The sequence below is a fragment of the Heloderma suspectum genome, chromosome 5 (genome assembly GCF_057233095.1).
Source record: "Heloderma suspectum isolate Gila_16-S chromosome 5, 16-S_ref, whole genome shotgun sequence".
NCBI classification, from domain to species: domain Eukaryota; kingdom Metazoa; phylum Chordata; class Lepidosauria; order Squamata; family Helodermatidae; genus Heloderma; species Heloderma suspectum.
Window position 1 is genome coordinate 8956345 of NC_139462.1, and position 13785 is coordinate 8970129.

The 13785-nt window shown below is 44.6% G+C and overlaps 1 protein-coding gene across 1 annotated transcript in view; it reads left to right on the forward strand.

The window, feature by feature from the left end:
• DDRGK1 (DDRGK domain containing 1) overlaps positions 1–13785 on the forward strand; it is a 37092-nt gene that overhangs the window by 13514 nt on the left and 9793 nt on the right. Inside the window, exons 5-6 of the mRNA XM_084855312.1 lie at positions 9451–9573; positions 12419–12457. Of these exons, the coding sequence (XP_084711438.1) occupies positions 9451–9573; positions 12419–12457 (162 nt within the window). The remainder of the gene's footprint in view (positions 1–9450; positions 9574–12418; positions 12458–13785) is intronic.

Consider the following 13785-nt stretch of genomic DNA (forward strand, 5'->3'; position numbering starts at 1 on the left):
TGTTGTGTATAGAATACAGCATGAATCTGGATTGTTGAGAGCTACAACAATCTGGCTGGCAAAAAACACTTATTAAAGAAACTTGCAAAACCTTCATTGTGGACATACGTTTCAAAGCGTTTTACCCCAATTGAGAGATCCGTGTGGGCCCAGCTATCGGTGCAGAATAAATTGCAGGCATCTCTATATAAAGATAACTCTTTATAAAGATATAGAGAGGGGTATATAGAAAGATAAGCCATCACCTACTTGTCAGTAGTGGGTAACAATGGACTCTGGATTAAGAAAGGCTGCTGCTGTTAATGTTTGCAACAGCACAGCTACAGCTACGCTTTGCCAGTCCTTTTTCTTATATGTGCTTCTACTGCCTGCCCTTCCCCCAGAGTTCTCTTGATTTCTAGCAGCAGAGGATTTTTTTTTTTCATTTGTTTTGAAGATTCACATCCTGCCTTTCGATCAAATGATCCTCAAGGCAGCTTACAAGAGGCTGCAGTAATACAAAACAAAAAGACCACACTGCATCCCCTGGCCAGTGGATGGGGCCACAGTGTGCTTCCTTCCAATATGTGCAGTCTCAAGGTCAAACTATGTGTTAGGTTCATTACATAGCATGTAGCTGACCCTTCTCTTGTTTTCTTACTCAAGAGTAAGTGCATGTAGCCCTGTTTAGCATTGGGACTAATGCCCACTAGGAGGAAAGGATTAAACCTCCCCACTCCAGCTGTTTGCTTCCCAAAATCCCCCCACTCCCCATTCAAGAACTAGAGAGAGAGAGAGAGAGAGAGAGAGAGAGAATATCTGTTTGTGTCAATGGAGGCTTTTATCTTTTGTTTAGAATTTTGAGAGTTCTAAAAAATTGTTTAGAATTTCAGGAATTGGGGGGGTTGGGAAGTGGATGGCTGAGATGGGGGGGTTAATCTTCCCTTCCCAGTGCACACTGGTCCCAATCAGGGTCAAGCACACTTAATTTTGAGTAAGACAGCAAGAGAGGGTCAGCTACATGCTATGTAACTAGCATAAGACATAGTTTGACCCTCAGGGCCTCTGGCAGTTGAAGGTGATTGTTCTTTCTGGCAGCGAGGGGAATAGAGGACTCCCTGCACCTGTTACTTCTCTGGCTGATGGATGGGGCCAGGCTGTGATGCTTTTCCCGGGGGGGAGGGGTTGCAGTCTCCTGGTGGTCCTTAGCCTTCCCCCCTCATGACAGTTACTATGGGGTTAACCCTATTTAAGAAATGAGATGCAATGTATGGGAGAGGAGAGCATCAGCTGCTGTATATGAAGCATGACGCTGCTGTCTTTGGTCTTTTAGCCCAGTGCTCTCTTCTGCACGTGCCCGAAGTGCTTCAGTGTCTTAGGCAGAGAGGTCTTTTGAAGACCCACTACCAGAGATCCTTTCACGTAGAGATGCCAGAGATCTAATCTGGGACGTTCCACAGGCAAAATCTGTTCTCTACTGTGAAGCGTTTGTCTGAATGGATAACATAGCAGGATGCATGATAGAGGAAAGTTTTTGTTCATTTGCAGCTGTTCATAAAGCAAAGAAACCTTTCATCTGGCAAGCCTGTTTGTTTTGCCTGAGCTTCCACTTTAGAATTGTTTATTTCAAACCAAGCCAGTCCACTGTGTTGCACTTGCCTTGTCTTTTGTCTTGCTTTTCTTCTTAGAATTCTAAAAGAAATCTCATTCTCTTCCTCAAAACAAACCAAAAACAGGGGAATTTTCTAAGCAAAGCAAAGTTGATTCTAGTTCTTGCTTTCTTGGTTAACTTTTGCAAAAGCTTCTAGCAAGCTGTTGACTGTCTCGGTGCAAAATTTATATTCGTTGCTGCTTTCTGACTAAAACAGGGAGGGGCTAGCCAGTAGCAACATAAAAGAGAAATGAGGGGTTTCACCTTCATACCAGCTAGACTTTGAAACCTTTTTGCTTGCCTATTTTTAATAATCAGTTATGCTATAGTCCATGAATAGTGGTGAAAGTCTTGTATTTAACAAAGCACTAAAAGTTTTTTCTGACTCGTGGTGCAGGCCGGTGGAATCTTAGAAAAGGAGAGAGATAAATGGGAGGATCCCATTGCTGGGGAAGGAGATTTGCCGGATTAAAAACTCCAAAACATGGGTATTCAAAGACAGTTAGTTATAGTTGGGGATGGATGAATTTGTCTGTTTTGGTTTCTACAACTTTCCAACTTTTTGAAGCAAAATTTTGTTCCATCCCATTTCCACATTAGCTTGTGAAGTTTTTAGTAAAAAGTTCACACAAACATTCATACACATTTTTTGTATTCATGTCTCCTAAATGTATGCCTTTTTGAGTGCATTTTTTGATTGGAGAACTGCATCCCAACATTCAGCGAACTGGGAAAACTGAAGGATAATTGCATGCTTGGTGTATTAGTTTGTGTATTAGTTTGGGAAGTGCCCATTAGATCAGTGTGTATTAAAATGTGAACCAAGTGAATTTCTCCCCCATCCCTAGTTACAGTTTCATCTTCCAGAAAGGCAGATTCCTGCCGCCAGGGCTTTCAGTCTGAAATTAGACACAGGGGAACAGGAGGAGGAAGGAGAGGAGGGAGTACAGTCGCACACATTACCAGTGCAATCGTAATCATGTTTACTTAGAAGTAAGCCCCACTGTGTTCACTGGAGCTTACTCCCTAGTAAGTGTGCTTAGGCCTTTAACATTCTTTCAGCAGGGAACGAGGACTAAGGCGTTAAGCAAAAGCTTCATGAAAATGTGGGGGTTGAAAGAAGAGAAAGGTGGAATCACATAGATCAGCCTTCCCTAACTTGGTGCCCGCAAGATGAGTTGGACTACAACTCCCATCACTCCATCAGTGGGCATGCTGACTGGGGATAATGGGGGTTGGAGGGGGCAGGTTGGGGGAGACTGATGCAGCTGTTCCGGGAGGGAATTCCAGGCATCAGGGATAGCAAGGGAGAAAAATGGAAGGCATTTAAGGGGGTCAGAGACTTTTCGAGAGATGGGGCTGATGGAGCTGGAGGAGAGAAGGTCATGCATGGGGCAGGAATATATTGAGTTAAGAAATAAGAAAGATGTGGGATAGTGCCAAGGGAGATAAATGTAATTTTTCATGAGGCTAGCCTGCCAGCCAGTTGGATCCATCTGACCTGGAAAGGTGGTTCTTACTCTAGCAAAGTGCCAGCGATCTGGGGTTTTTCCCTTCTCTGAAATGCAGTATCTGTTTTGTATGGACTTCTGAAATCCCAGAACGTGGCCTCACTGAAATTACTAAAACCTGCAACCCTATGAGAAAATCCCATATAATTTAGCCAGGCTTACCTCTCTCTTTAATTTTGAGGGGTTTTTAAAACTAAATATACACATTCATGTGTATATATGTATTTTAAAAACTCAGCCATAGTTACCTCTGACTAAACATGCCCATGATTCCCATGCCCATGATATAGCAGCAGAGGTGGAGCCCTGGGCGCCCTTTGCTTGGCGAGGGACTTGCTGCTCTCATTTTTACCAGCCCACTTTATTTTCTAAACAGTTCCCCACCTACAACACTAACAGGACTAGACTAGGGAATTGTTGTTTCTGTGAGCCGGTCAATATTTTGTACTTATTTGTTAGGCTGGACATAGGTTGTTCTGGGCACAAGTGTTACATTTTCTTGGTTAAACTTTTAGAGGTAGGGGGCACTGGTCAAGTGCCCCCACTGCTTCTGGCATTGGAAACCCAAACATACATTTTTAAATGAGCTTATTTCCTCTCAAAAGCCCCAATACCCCTGATAGATGCTCCAACCCTGCAAGTGCTCTTTGCCTCCGACTTGCATGGCCCCGGGAATTTCCCTTTTGCCTGTGGAGTTTTTTCGGTGAAGGAAATGGTTTACCACAGACACATTATCAGCGAGAGCAAATGTTTCACATTCACAGTGATGTCTTCTTGCAAGGGGCCTGTGGTGTTTTGATGTCAAAAATCCTGCATTCCATTGCATGGTGCTTCCTTCTCATTGCACGCTTTCTCCATTGCAACCAACCTAACTTTAGATCGATACATTTTAACATGGCTTTGCATTGAAGAGAAAGGTTAAGACTCTGCACTCACGCTCCCCACCCCACCCCAAATGGAAACGGGAAGTTAAGGCTTCTGCTTTACCTTGCATGCCATGTAAGCAGTAAAGATGTTTTATAGGCTTGCATTTTGTGCTTGTTTAAAACCTAGACTTCATCTACCAATGTTTTGTCTTGGCCTCTCTCCCCAGTCCTCTTCCTTTGCAATTCGGGGGCAGCACTAAAGCTAGGCTCCGTACGAAAGAAATGCTTTAGTAGGTATTGTACCGTCCTGGTCACCGCACCTAAAAAAGGATATTGTAGAGTTGGAAAAAGTGCAGAAAAGGGCAACTAAAATTATCAAGGGGCTGGAGCATCTCCCCTGTGAGAGAAGGTATCCCTTTAAAGGGGGGTTAGACAAATTCCTGGAGGAACAGCTATCAATGGCTACCAGTCCTGGTGGCTATATGCTACCTCCAGTATCAGAGGCAGTATGCCTATCTACACCAGTTGCTGGGGAACATGGGTGGAAAGGTGCTATTGCACTCATGTCCTCCTTGAGGGCTTCCCATGGGCAGCTGGTTGGCCACTGTGTAAACAGATGCTGGACTATATGGACCGTAGGTCTGATCCAACATGGCTCTTCTTACATTCTTATCTTCTCTTGATTTGGCTTGTATTCTCTTCCCAAGCAGGGAGGGAAGTTATCTTTAATAGCACACCCTTTATTTGTTCAATGAACAGCCATGTACCACCTTCCAGGTAATACTCCCCAGGCTACGTGCACATATCTGTGCTTCTTTGTTCTGTGTTTTTTTTTAAAACAAGGGGAAAAAATGATCCAGTCAAGTTTGGAGTTAGGAATTGGTCTCAGGGAGTGCATGCTTAATGACGCACGTCCCCTATGGCCAGTTTCTTCTCGGTTACTCCACCAGGCTGAAGCAAGGGCCAGGCTCCCCCATGCCAGTTCTGCTCCCCTCTCCTGGAGGCAGCTTCAGGAGTGCAGTGGAGCATGTGCTGTGTAAGTTGTCCTTCTGTCTCTACTGAGTGAAATGGGAATATTTTAACTGGATAACATTAAAATTACAAAACAGATTTTCACCAGACCAATGAAAGGCATACATTTTGGAAAGGATTTCAGCTTCCGATGGTCTAACTTTGAGGTATGTTATTTGGCAGCAAAAAATGGTCTGAAACAGTAGGTAGGATCCAGGCTTCGTCATACTTAGGGCAGACCCATTGAAATCAATGGGACAAGTTAGACATGACGAAAGTCCCATTGATTTCAGTGGGTCTGCTCCAGGGGTACAGAACCATTTTTGTATGGGAGGCTGGACTGCCTCCATCTGGCTCTCTGTGGGCTGCATGTCGGTGAGTGTGGCCTCGGCCACTGACATCATCACTCCCCCATTTTGCCTTTCTCCGTATTGGGAAAGACATGGAGTTCCATGCCTCTCTCAGCATGGAGGAAGGGGCTCAGCCGGCACTGGGAAGCAGGGCTGCTCCTTTCACCACCGTCTGAGCCCTTGGCCGCTGTACAAAAGAGCGGCCCCTTCTCTCAGCATCAGCCGAGCCCCGCGCCACCCACATCCCCACTGTTCTCTCCGATTTGAGATCAGAGATAACGATGGGGATTCCCCTGCATTCCATTCCAGTTGGGAGGGGGAGTGGTGCGCAGGGGAATTCCTGCTGATACCTCCAGTCTTGGGGAAGAGGTAACAGCAGGGATTACTCCAGGGGAGATGCCTCCTGGGGGCGGGGTTTTGAGGCCAAGCCCTGCCCACAGGAGAGGCTTTCCAAGCCAGATGTGGAATCACCACAGGCCAGATTAGGCCCTGCATCCCTGGTGTACTGTAAGTATAACTAAGTCTGGTTCCAGCACTGTGAAGAACAGCCTTCCAACCAAAACTTTTAATCAGCTGCAACTTGGTGTTTTTTAAAAAAATAAAAAATTCAGATTTCTCTTGAAATCTAGACAGTTGCTACAACTCACCAAATTCTCCATACCAAACTTCATATTGATAGGACAAATTGTTTCAGTGTTATAAGAAATAGAATTTCAGTGCTTTATAAGGGTAAAGCCCTTTTATAATGGCAGATTTCCCCCCCCTCCCCCCACACACAAAGTACTATAAAACTGCTCCTGCAGCTGGATATGCAAGAGCTTGTTTCCAAATGTTAGTCTCGCTTGTCCTACATGTCACTCAGCCATGACTGAGAAACAGAAATACATGGTCAGGCTGTGCAGATAGGGCAGGGGTGGGCAACCTGTGGCCCACCAGATGTTTTGGCCTATGGCTCCCATGATCCCTCACCATTGGCTATGCTGGCTATGGCTGATTGGACTTGTGGACCAAAACTTCTGGCAGGCAGGGCCAGCCCACCCATGAAGCAGGGTGAGACGCCTGCATCAGGTGGTAGAGTGGGAGGAGTAGCAAATTGTGCTGTCCTTGCCCTCGCCAAGAGGGCCCATCGCCACCTCCAGCGGGTGCTCTGGAGAACCCCGCCAGCCACTCCCCCACCAAGGCATGTGCCACAATGAAAGAGTGGCCAGCAGGACTCCCTAGAGCAGCCGCCAACCCTCTCCCCGCCTCGTGCAGCCTGAAGAAGTGGCCTCAGGTCTACAGAGCCAATGTGGCAGCAGTTGTAACAGCAGAGGTAAGGGGGGCGCAGGATGTGGAACGCAATGTGGCGATGGGCGGCAGCACCTCAGGCAGCAAGAGAACTTGCACTGGGCCTGCTGGAGGGCCACAAGTTGCCCACCCCTAATTTAGGGGTTAGCGTGACTTTTTATGTTTCCCACTGAGTTTGATCGCCTGGGCATCATTGATAGGTTGAGAATGAGAATCAGTTCCCCTACTCCCCTTCCTGAAGGGTTCTCCAGGGCTGCAAGGAGGACCCAATATGTTGCCCATCTTTTTCTGCCCTTGGAGGGGCCATAACTCAGTGGTAGAGCACACATTTCTCATGCAGAAGGTCCCGGGTTCAGTCCTTGGCTTCTCCAGGTAGGGCTGGAAAAACCTCTGCCTGAAACCCTGGAGAGCCACTGCTGCCCATCAGTTTTGACATCACTGGACTAGATGGACCAAGGGTCTGGCTCAGTATAAGGCAGCTTCCTGTGTTCCTAGCCCCAACCCAAACGTGGCTCCTGAGTGAGTGGGAGGAGGGAAGTGTATCTCGCTTTATCCTCAGGGGCTGGCTTGAGGAAACAGGAGCAAGGCCAGATTTGGATTAGTGGGTTGGACCACAGCCCACACTCTGTCTGAGGCAGTAGTCTCCACGATAGCTGCAGAGGAGGAGCAGGGAAGGGAGAGAGAAGTAAGAGAGAGGGATTGGGGTAAAGGCTAGAACTCCCCATCCTCCCCCACTCTTCAAACATGATGGGACTATAGCAAATAGTTAACGCCCACAGCAAGGCCACAGCTGCGCTCTCTCCTCAATGCAGGGCCTGTCACTCAGTAATGGATACCTAGGATGGTCCATCTTTGGCATATCTAGTTAAAAAAAAAAAAAAAGACCTCGGGTACGCAGGCTGCAAAAGTGCCACTGTCGTTCATGGTAGGTAGTTGACTTATAGAAGGCCAGGATCCAAATATATTTAATTTTATTCACTTGCTATGGAATTCCCAGAGATCCCTGCTGCCAGCACCAATCTGCCAAGTTACATCGAAGGTTCATCTAATCTAGGCATAGGCAGATCCCACCAGGAAATGCACGAGCATAACATGTTTGTTTAGTCTGATGGCATTTTTATCCACCCTTCCTCAAAGGAGTGAAAAGCAGAATCCATGGTTCTTCCCACAACCACCACCATCTTTTTATCCTCAAAACAACCCTGTGGGGGAAGTTAGCCTGAGAGACTGTGACTGGCCCAAAGTCACCCAGTGAACTTCATGGCTGAATGGCGTTTTGAACCTAGGTCTCCTTTGGATCTTAGTTTGACACTTTAATCCAGCCTTCCCCAACCAGATGTGTTAGACTACAACATCCATAATTCCCAGCTATGCATGATGCATGTCCAACACATCTGGGGGGCTCCAAGTTGGGGATAGCTGCTCTACCCACTATACCATACAGGCTGATCTCCTGTTGCAAGTGATTTCCTGCTCTTTTGTCCTCAGCCATTTTGGCTAATATGCATTAATGGCGTCATCTCTAAGGATCTGCCTTTAAAACATTCAAAGCTGACTCTCTGTGGCAATTCATTTCATAGGTTAATCTCGCCCAGTAAGTCGCACCAGTCTCACGATAGGAGTCAAGATTGCTTCTTTGTGGATTTCAGAAATTAGCTCCTGATCTTGCACCAGACCATGGTCGAATCCGATAACTGAAAAAGGATAGTTTGGTTTGAGGGGCAGGGACTTCCTATTGTCTGAGGCACGTTAGCGATGGGCTTATGCAAATTGGCAAAACTGCTTATTCTATAAGACTGCCTTCCCTTCTGCAAAAGCCAGCACTTGTTGAGAGCTTTGGCTTCCTTTTGGTTAGCAACTCTAGCATCAGAACTGCTTAGAAGGCAGCTTGTAAAATGAACAGTGCAAATCAGAGGAGCACTGTCATTGCTTGCCTCTTCTCCTGGTGAATTTAAGTGCTATGCCATGGCAAGGTAAGCAGGAATCGTGTTAATACTAAGTTAAGAGGCTTTGAGATAGCAAATCCTAGAGACTTGTTGTGTATTGTATTGAGAACACTGACTGGCAGGAGCTCTCCAGGGTTTGAGAAAGGAGTCTTTGCCAGCCCTGTCTTGAGAAGGTGGGAATTTAACCTGGGACCTTCTGTGTGCGAAGCACGTGCTCTGAGCTACAACCCTTGCAATCGCCTGACAACTGGGGGGGGGGGGGGGCTTGTTTTAATTCACTTGCCACTGCAGAACATTGAAAACAGACTTTTTGAGTGCTGGTGTTTATTTTGATGGAGGGTTTTTTCAGTAGCATGTAGACTTGTAGTTTTATAACAGGTTTTCAGCCCAAGGGACAAATTCAATTTTGGACATCTCTCATTGGCCACATTCCAGTGATGGGCGGGGCTGAAGACAAAAGGGGCGGGGCCAAAAATACCAACATATTGTAGCTTAAAGCTCTGACTGCCAGCAGCCAAGCCTTAGGAGAGACATTTCACCCTTTTAGAATGGGGGAAAACTGCACAAAAGCTGGGATGACCACAAAACGGTTTCGTGGTCAGGAAATGGGGCTGGGGCCAGAGGAATGGCTCAGCCATCTGGGGGGGGGGATTGGGTCCCTGGGGCTGCGGTTCCGCACCCCTGTTTTATAGCAATGTCTGATGATCAAACAAATAGTGGGATAGACATTGCAAAAAATATTTATTTATTTATAACATTTCTATACCGTCCAATAGCCGAAGCACTCTGGGTGGTTCACAACAGTTACATTAAATAATTCAATTCTCCCTCTGTTCCTCCCTCTTGCAGGAAGAAGAAAGGAAGAAGGCCAAAGAAGAGGAGGAGCAGCGGGAATATGAGGAGTATCTCAAGCTGAAGGAGGGCTTTGTGGTGGAAGAAGAAGGGCTGGATGAAGCCATGACAGAAGAGGAGGTAGGGGCTGACTGGTGTGTGAGGGGCTTGAGGGGTGGTTGCTGTAGGACTTCCTGGTGTAGAGGTCAATATTGTTAATTGACTGGTCAACTGGCCTGCTATTATTTGACCACAGTTGGATGTTCCAAGAATGCCACTATGTCGATGTCAGCTTACCTTTTTTATTTCATCATGGTATCATTTGTTAGCAAGGTCAGAAGTAATAATGGCAGCTTCCTCCCTAGTGCTACAAGAGTCTCAGGAAAACCCAGCAGCGTAGCATCTTTCCCTACAACTGCAGGCATCTCCAGTCGGAAACATAAGCATTCTTCTGTGGCTGCTGTGTAGTGCAGGGGTGAGGAACCTGAGCCCCTCCAGAAGTTGTTGGAATACGACTCCCATCATCACTGACCATTGACCATGCTGGCTGGGGCTGATAGGAGTTGGAGTCCAACAACATCTGGAAGGGCACAGTTTCCCCACCACTGGTAGAGTTGGGTAGAGTTTTGGACTAGGGCCAGGGAAATGCAGGTTCAAATTGTCAGTCATGAAGCTCATTTGGGTGAAGTTGGCCTAATCTCAGCCTAACCTACCTCACAGGGCAGTTGTGAGTATAAAATGGAGGGGGCAGTCTATGTATACTTCTCTGACCTCATTCAGGGAAGGATATAATAAAATAAGTCAATGTCATTATTTCATATTAACAGCTATCTATTTTTTAACACAAGTGTGTGTTTTTTAGCACAGCTATCTATATTTTTAGCACAAGTATCAAACCTGTTGATGATTATCTTCTTTGTTCTCATAATGTTAATGTTTTAAAAATATTTGACCATTATTTGACAGGCCAGTTGTCCAAAACTTTTTTGGCTGGTCAAATGCCTAACCCTGCTCTGAACCAACTTCAGCTTAGGCTGTACTTCAGTCTAAAAAAGCAGTAGGAACACAGAATATTCAGCATTCAACATCCACACTCTGTAGTGCCTCAGTTATTCAGTGGACACTACTGTTGAATCATTGAACAAAAGGCATAATGTTAGCCAAGTCCTCTTTTATGTTGATTGTTGCGGTCCATTAATATTTCAGGCTAAATTCTGCCCTTGGGTGCAACACCTGCAGAGTGTACTGGGTAAGAAATGGCTTCCTCCATAAGAGAACAAAGTACCATCATGAATGTGTGAAAATCTTCCACAGTCACTTCACATGAGTTGCTGTCTTGTATATCAAAGTGACTTTATACCTCCCACTCGCACCCCTGTTTACTGCATGCTTATAGGTCAAGTGGTGCTCCTTTACTCATAGTTTATTTATAAAGATATTTCTAAAATAGAAAGTATGTAATGAGAGACCACATTGTCATATTTCTGATTCCAAAAGTCTAGGAAACATGGCTGTTTAATATCAAAATTCCCATTATTACTAAGTTTTCTGCAGCAGATTAAAATAAATTAGTTTTTTCCAGAGAGGATCCCTTGCAGCATTGTGGGTAGCCTTTGTCATCTTTGATGATTTCTGTATTTTGCAAATTGGGGGTGGGGGGGTGGGGGAACACAGAGTTGCCATTGCTAGAATCCCAGAGGATTCATAGTGTTTTTGGCCAATATTTCTAAACATATATACAGTACCACTGAGTATGCAACCAACCAAAAAGAAAAAAAGTGAAAGCATTTATCACTGTTGCAATTTCAGCCATTACAATCTAATCCTATACATATCTACTCAGAAGTAAGTCCAGTTGTGTTCAATGGGGGCTTATTGGGACTTGCTTTTGAATAGACATATATAGGATTACACTGACAGATGCATTCATCTTATAGATTCTGATCCAAATTAATGGTTACAAATATGGAACCCAGGATGGTATCTTTTTTGATATGTATTTATTGCAGAATACAATAATACATTCATATACATACACTATTTAAAGAGGGCCATCAATAAAGATGGCTGTTAGGTTTTGCTTCTATGTGTATATAACCTACTAAATCTACCACCTTGAGGAGGTTCCACCCTTAAAGGTGGCCTAGAAATTATTTTAGATTGATAGATGATTAATTATTTTATTAAAAATTCAATTGATTACATAAACACGTAAAAACTCCAGTCTTTCCAAATTATAGTGTTGATTCCAGTACTTATTTTATATAGCGACATTATGTACATGGTGCTTTGCAAAGCAACATATGCTCCCAGAAAATGTCTGTGCCCCAAGGATCTTACAATCTGACTTTCACCAGTGGGAAAGATAGCAGAGGGAATGGTAAAGAGAGGATGAACATGCACAGATTCAGTTATACATACTGTATTTCAGTTATGAGCTAAGGGAAATACTTAATGGAAGAGGTTGGTTTTGAGGAGAGTTTAGAAGAGGCAGAGGGAGGTGGTACTACATAGGGGGGCTGAAAGTTAGCTCCAGGCACAGGTTTTTACCACATGCGCAGCTCTCTAAATGCAGGATATTTTCACATGTGGCCATCTATGAATCCGATCCAAGAATTACTTGGGCCAATTTCATGCATGTCAACGGAATTATGTTTTGCATGGCTCTCAGAGGTGGTGGGAAGCTTTTTAAGCCACTTCAGAAAAATCCATAAGAAACTGATGGGTGGGGAGTTGGATGTTTTTCACAAAGCAGAAAAGTATCCATCCTGCCGTTCCTAATGACACCAGCCCAGGAAACCCCTAGTCATAGCCAGCCGAGGGCTGAGTATACTGAAATGTGAGGATCTTCTGATACCACCACAACTTGTCCTTTGAGTAGATTTAGAGGTAGAACAGATTTTCTAATCTATTCTGTTCTCACAATTGCAGTTTCTTCTACTGCTTACTCCTTTGAATTAATAATTGTTTCTCTTGCTATGCCCAGTCCCGTAGCTTCCTAACGGAACTTCTGGAATACATTAAGGTATGTTATTCTCCCTTATTTTACTCTTTCCCTACTATTCGCTTTTTTAGAATAAATAATAATCATTTGATGCTACAGATGTATTCCTTGACAGTCTGAGCATCTTGCTATAATTCAAAGCGATATGTCACGTATAAGCAGATATCTGCATTGCATCTGTGGAGCAGATTGCTGGTTGCTGTAGAGGGCACTGTGATGGCTTTGCTCGAGACGCTGCACCTTCAGCTGTCTTCCTTCCTGTGCAGCAGCAGAACCGGGATCAGTATCAGTAGACTGCAAGCCCTCTATGCCTCAACCACTGCTGTAGAGCATGCTGTTGGTGCTAAACTTTGCAGCCTGCGGTCACTTTGTAAATGTGTGCTGAGTATGCTGGAAGGATGAAAGAATGGAGATAGCAAGAATCTGAGAACTTGGATAAAGCTATTGACTTCCCTGGGGACATAATTGGGTGCATCCAGACATACATGATTTGCACAAGAATAAGCCCGCTGTGGAACTGAACATCCCCCATTTTGGCCACCCTTCTCTTAACCATCAAGCTTGGAGGAAGCCAATTTTACCTGTTTATAGCAGAAGGGGCTACACATTGCGTTGATTGCCCTTGTGACCCCCCACCCCAGTCTCTCCTGAGCAGTTTTCTCAAGCTTAAGAAACCTGATTGGTGCACTTTTCAGAAACAAGTCCAAATGGTTAAATAAGGTGCCAAAGAAGTGTTTAATTGGATAAGCATATAATGTGCTTAGGAAAAAAATTATTTTCCCAGGTATTTTAGCATTTTAGCTTCCTAGATTTTTAGCTTTGCTGTTTTAAATCTGTATTTTAAATCTCTGCATTGCTGCTAGGTTTTATTCTGGATTTATTCTGGTTGTATTGTTATATTGTGGTTTTAATGTTTTTATATTTTATACTGTTTTACTGTGTGCTTTTTGGTTTTAATTTTTGTGAACCACTCAGAGAGCTTTGGCTATTGGGCAGTATAGAAATGGAATTAATGGAATGAATGAATGAATGAATGAATATTGACGGCAGACGAGACAGGCAAAGAAAAAGAGGAACTTGGCACTGGATTTGAAAATAAGTATGTGTGCAAGTTGAGGAGCAAAGCCAAGGGGTGGGTTGAGCTTACCCGATAGCAGGAAAACAACAGATAGACCCCTCTTCGTAGAAGTTTCTGTTTGTATACAGTGTGTGTGTGTGTGTGTGTGTGTGTGTGTCAGTGAGAGAAAGACTCAATTGAAAAGGGATTTTTTTTTTTTTAGACACAGTATATCAGCAGCTACATATTTTGGTGTTGGGCAGAATAGGTGGACAGGAGGAGGTGCTTAACA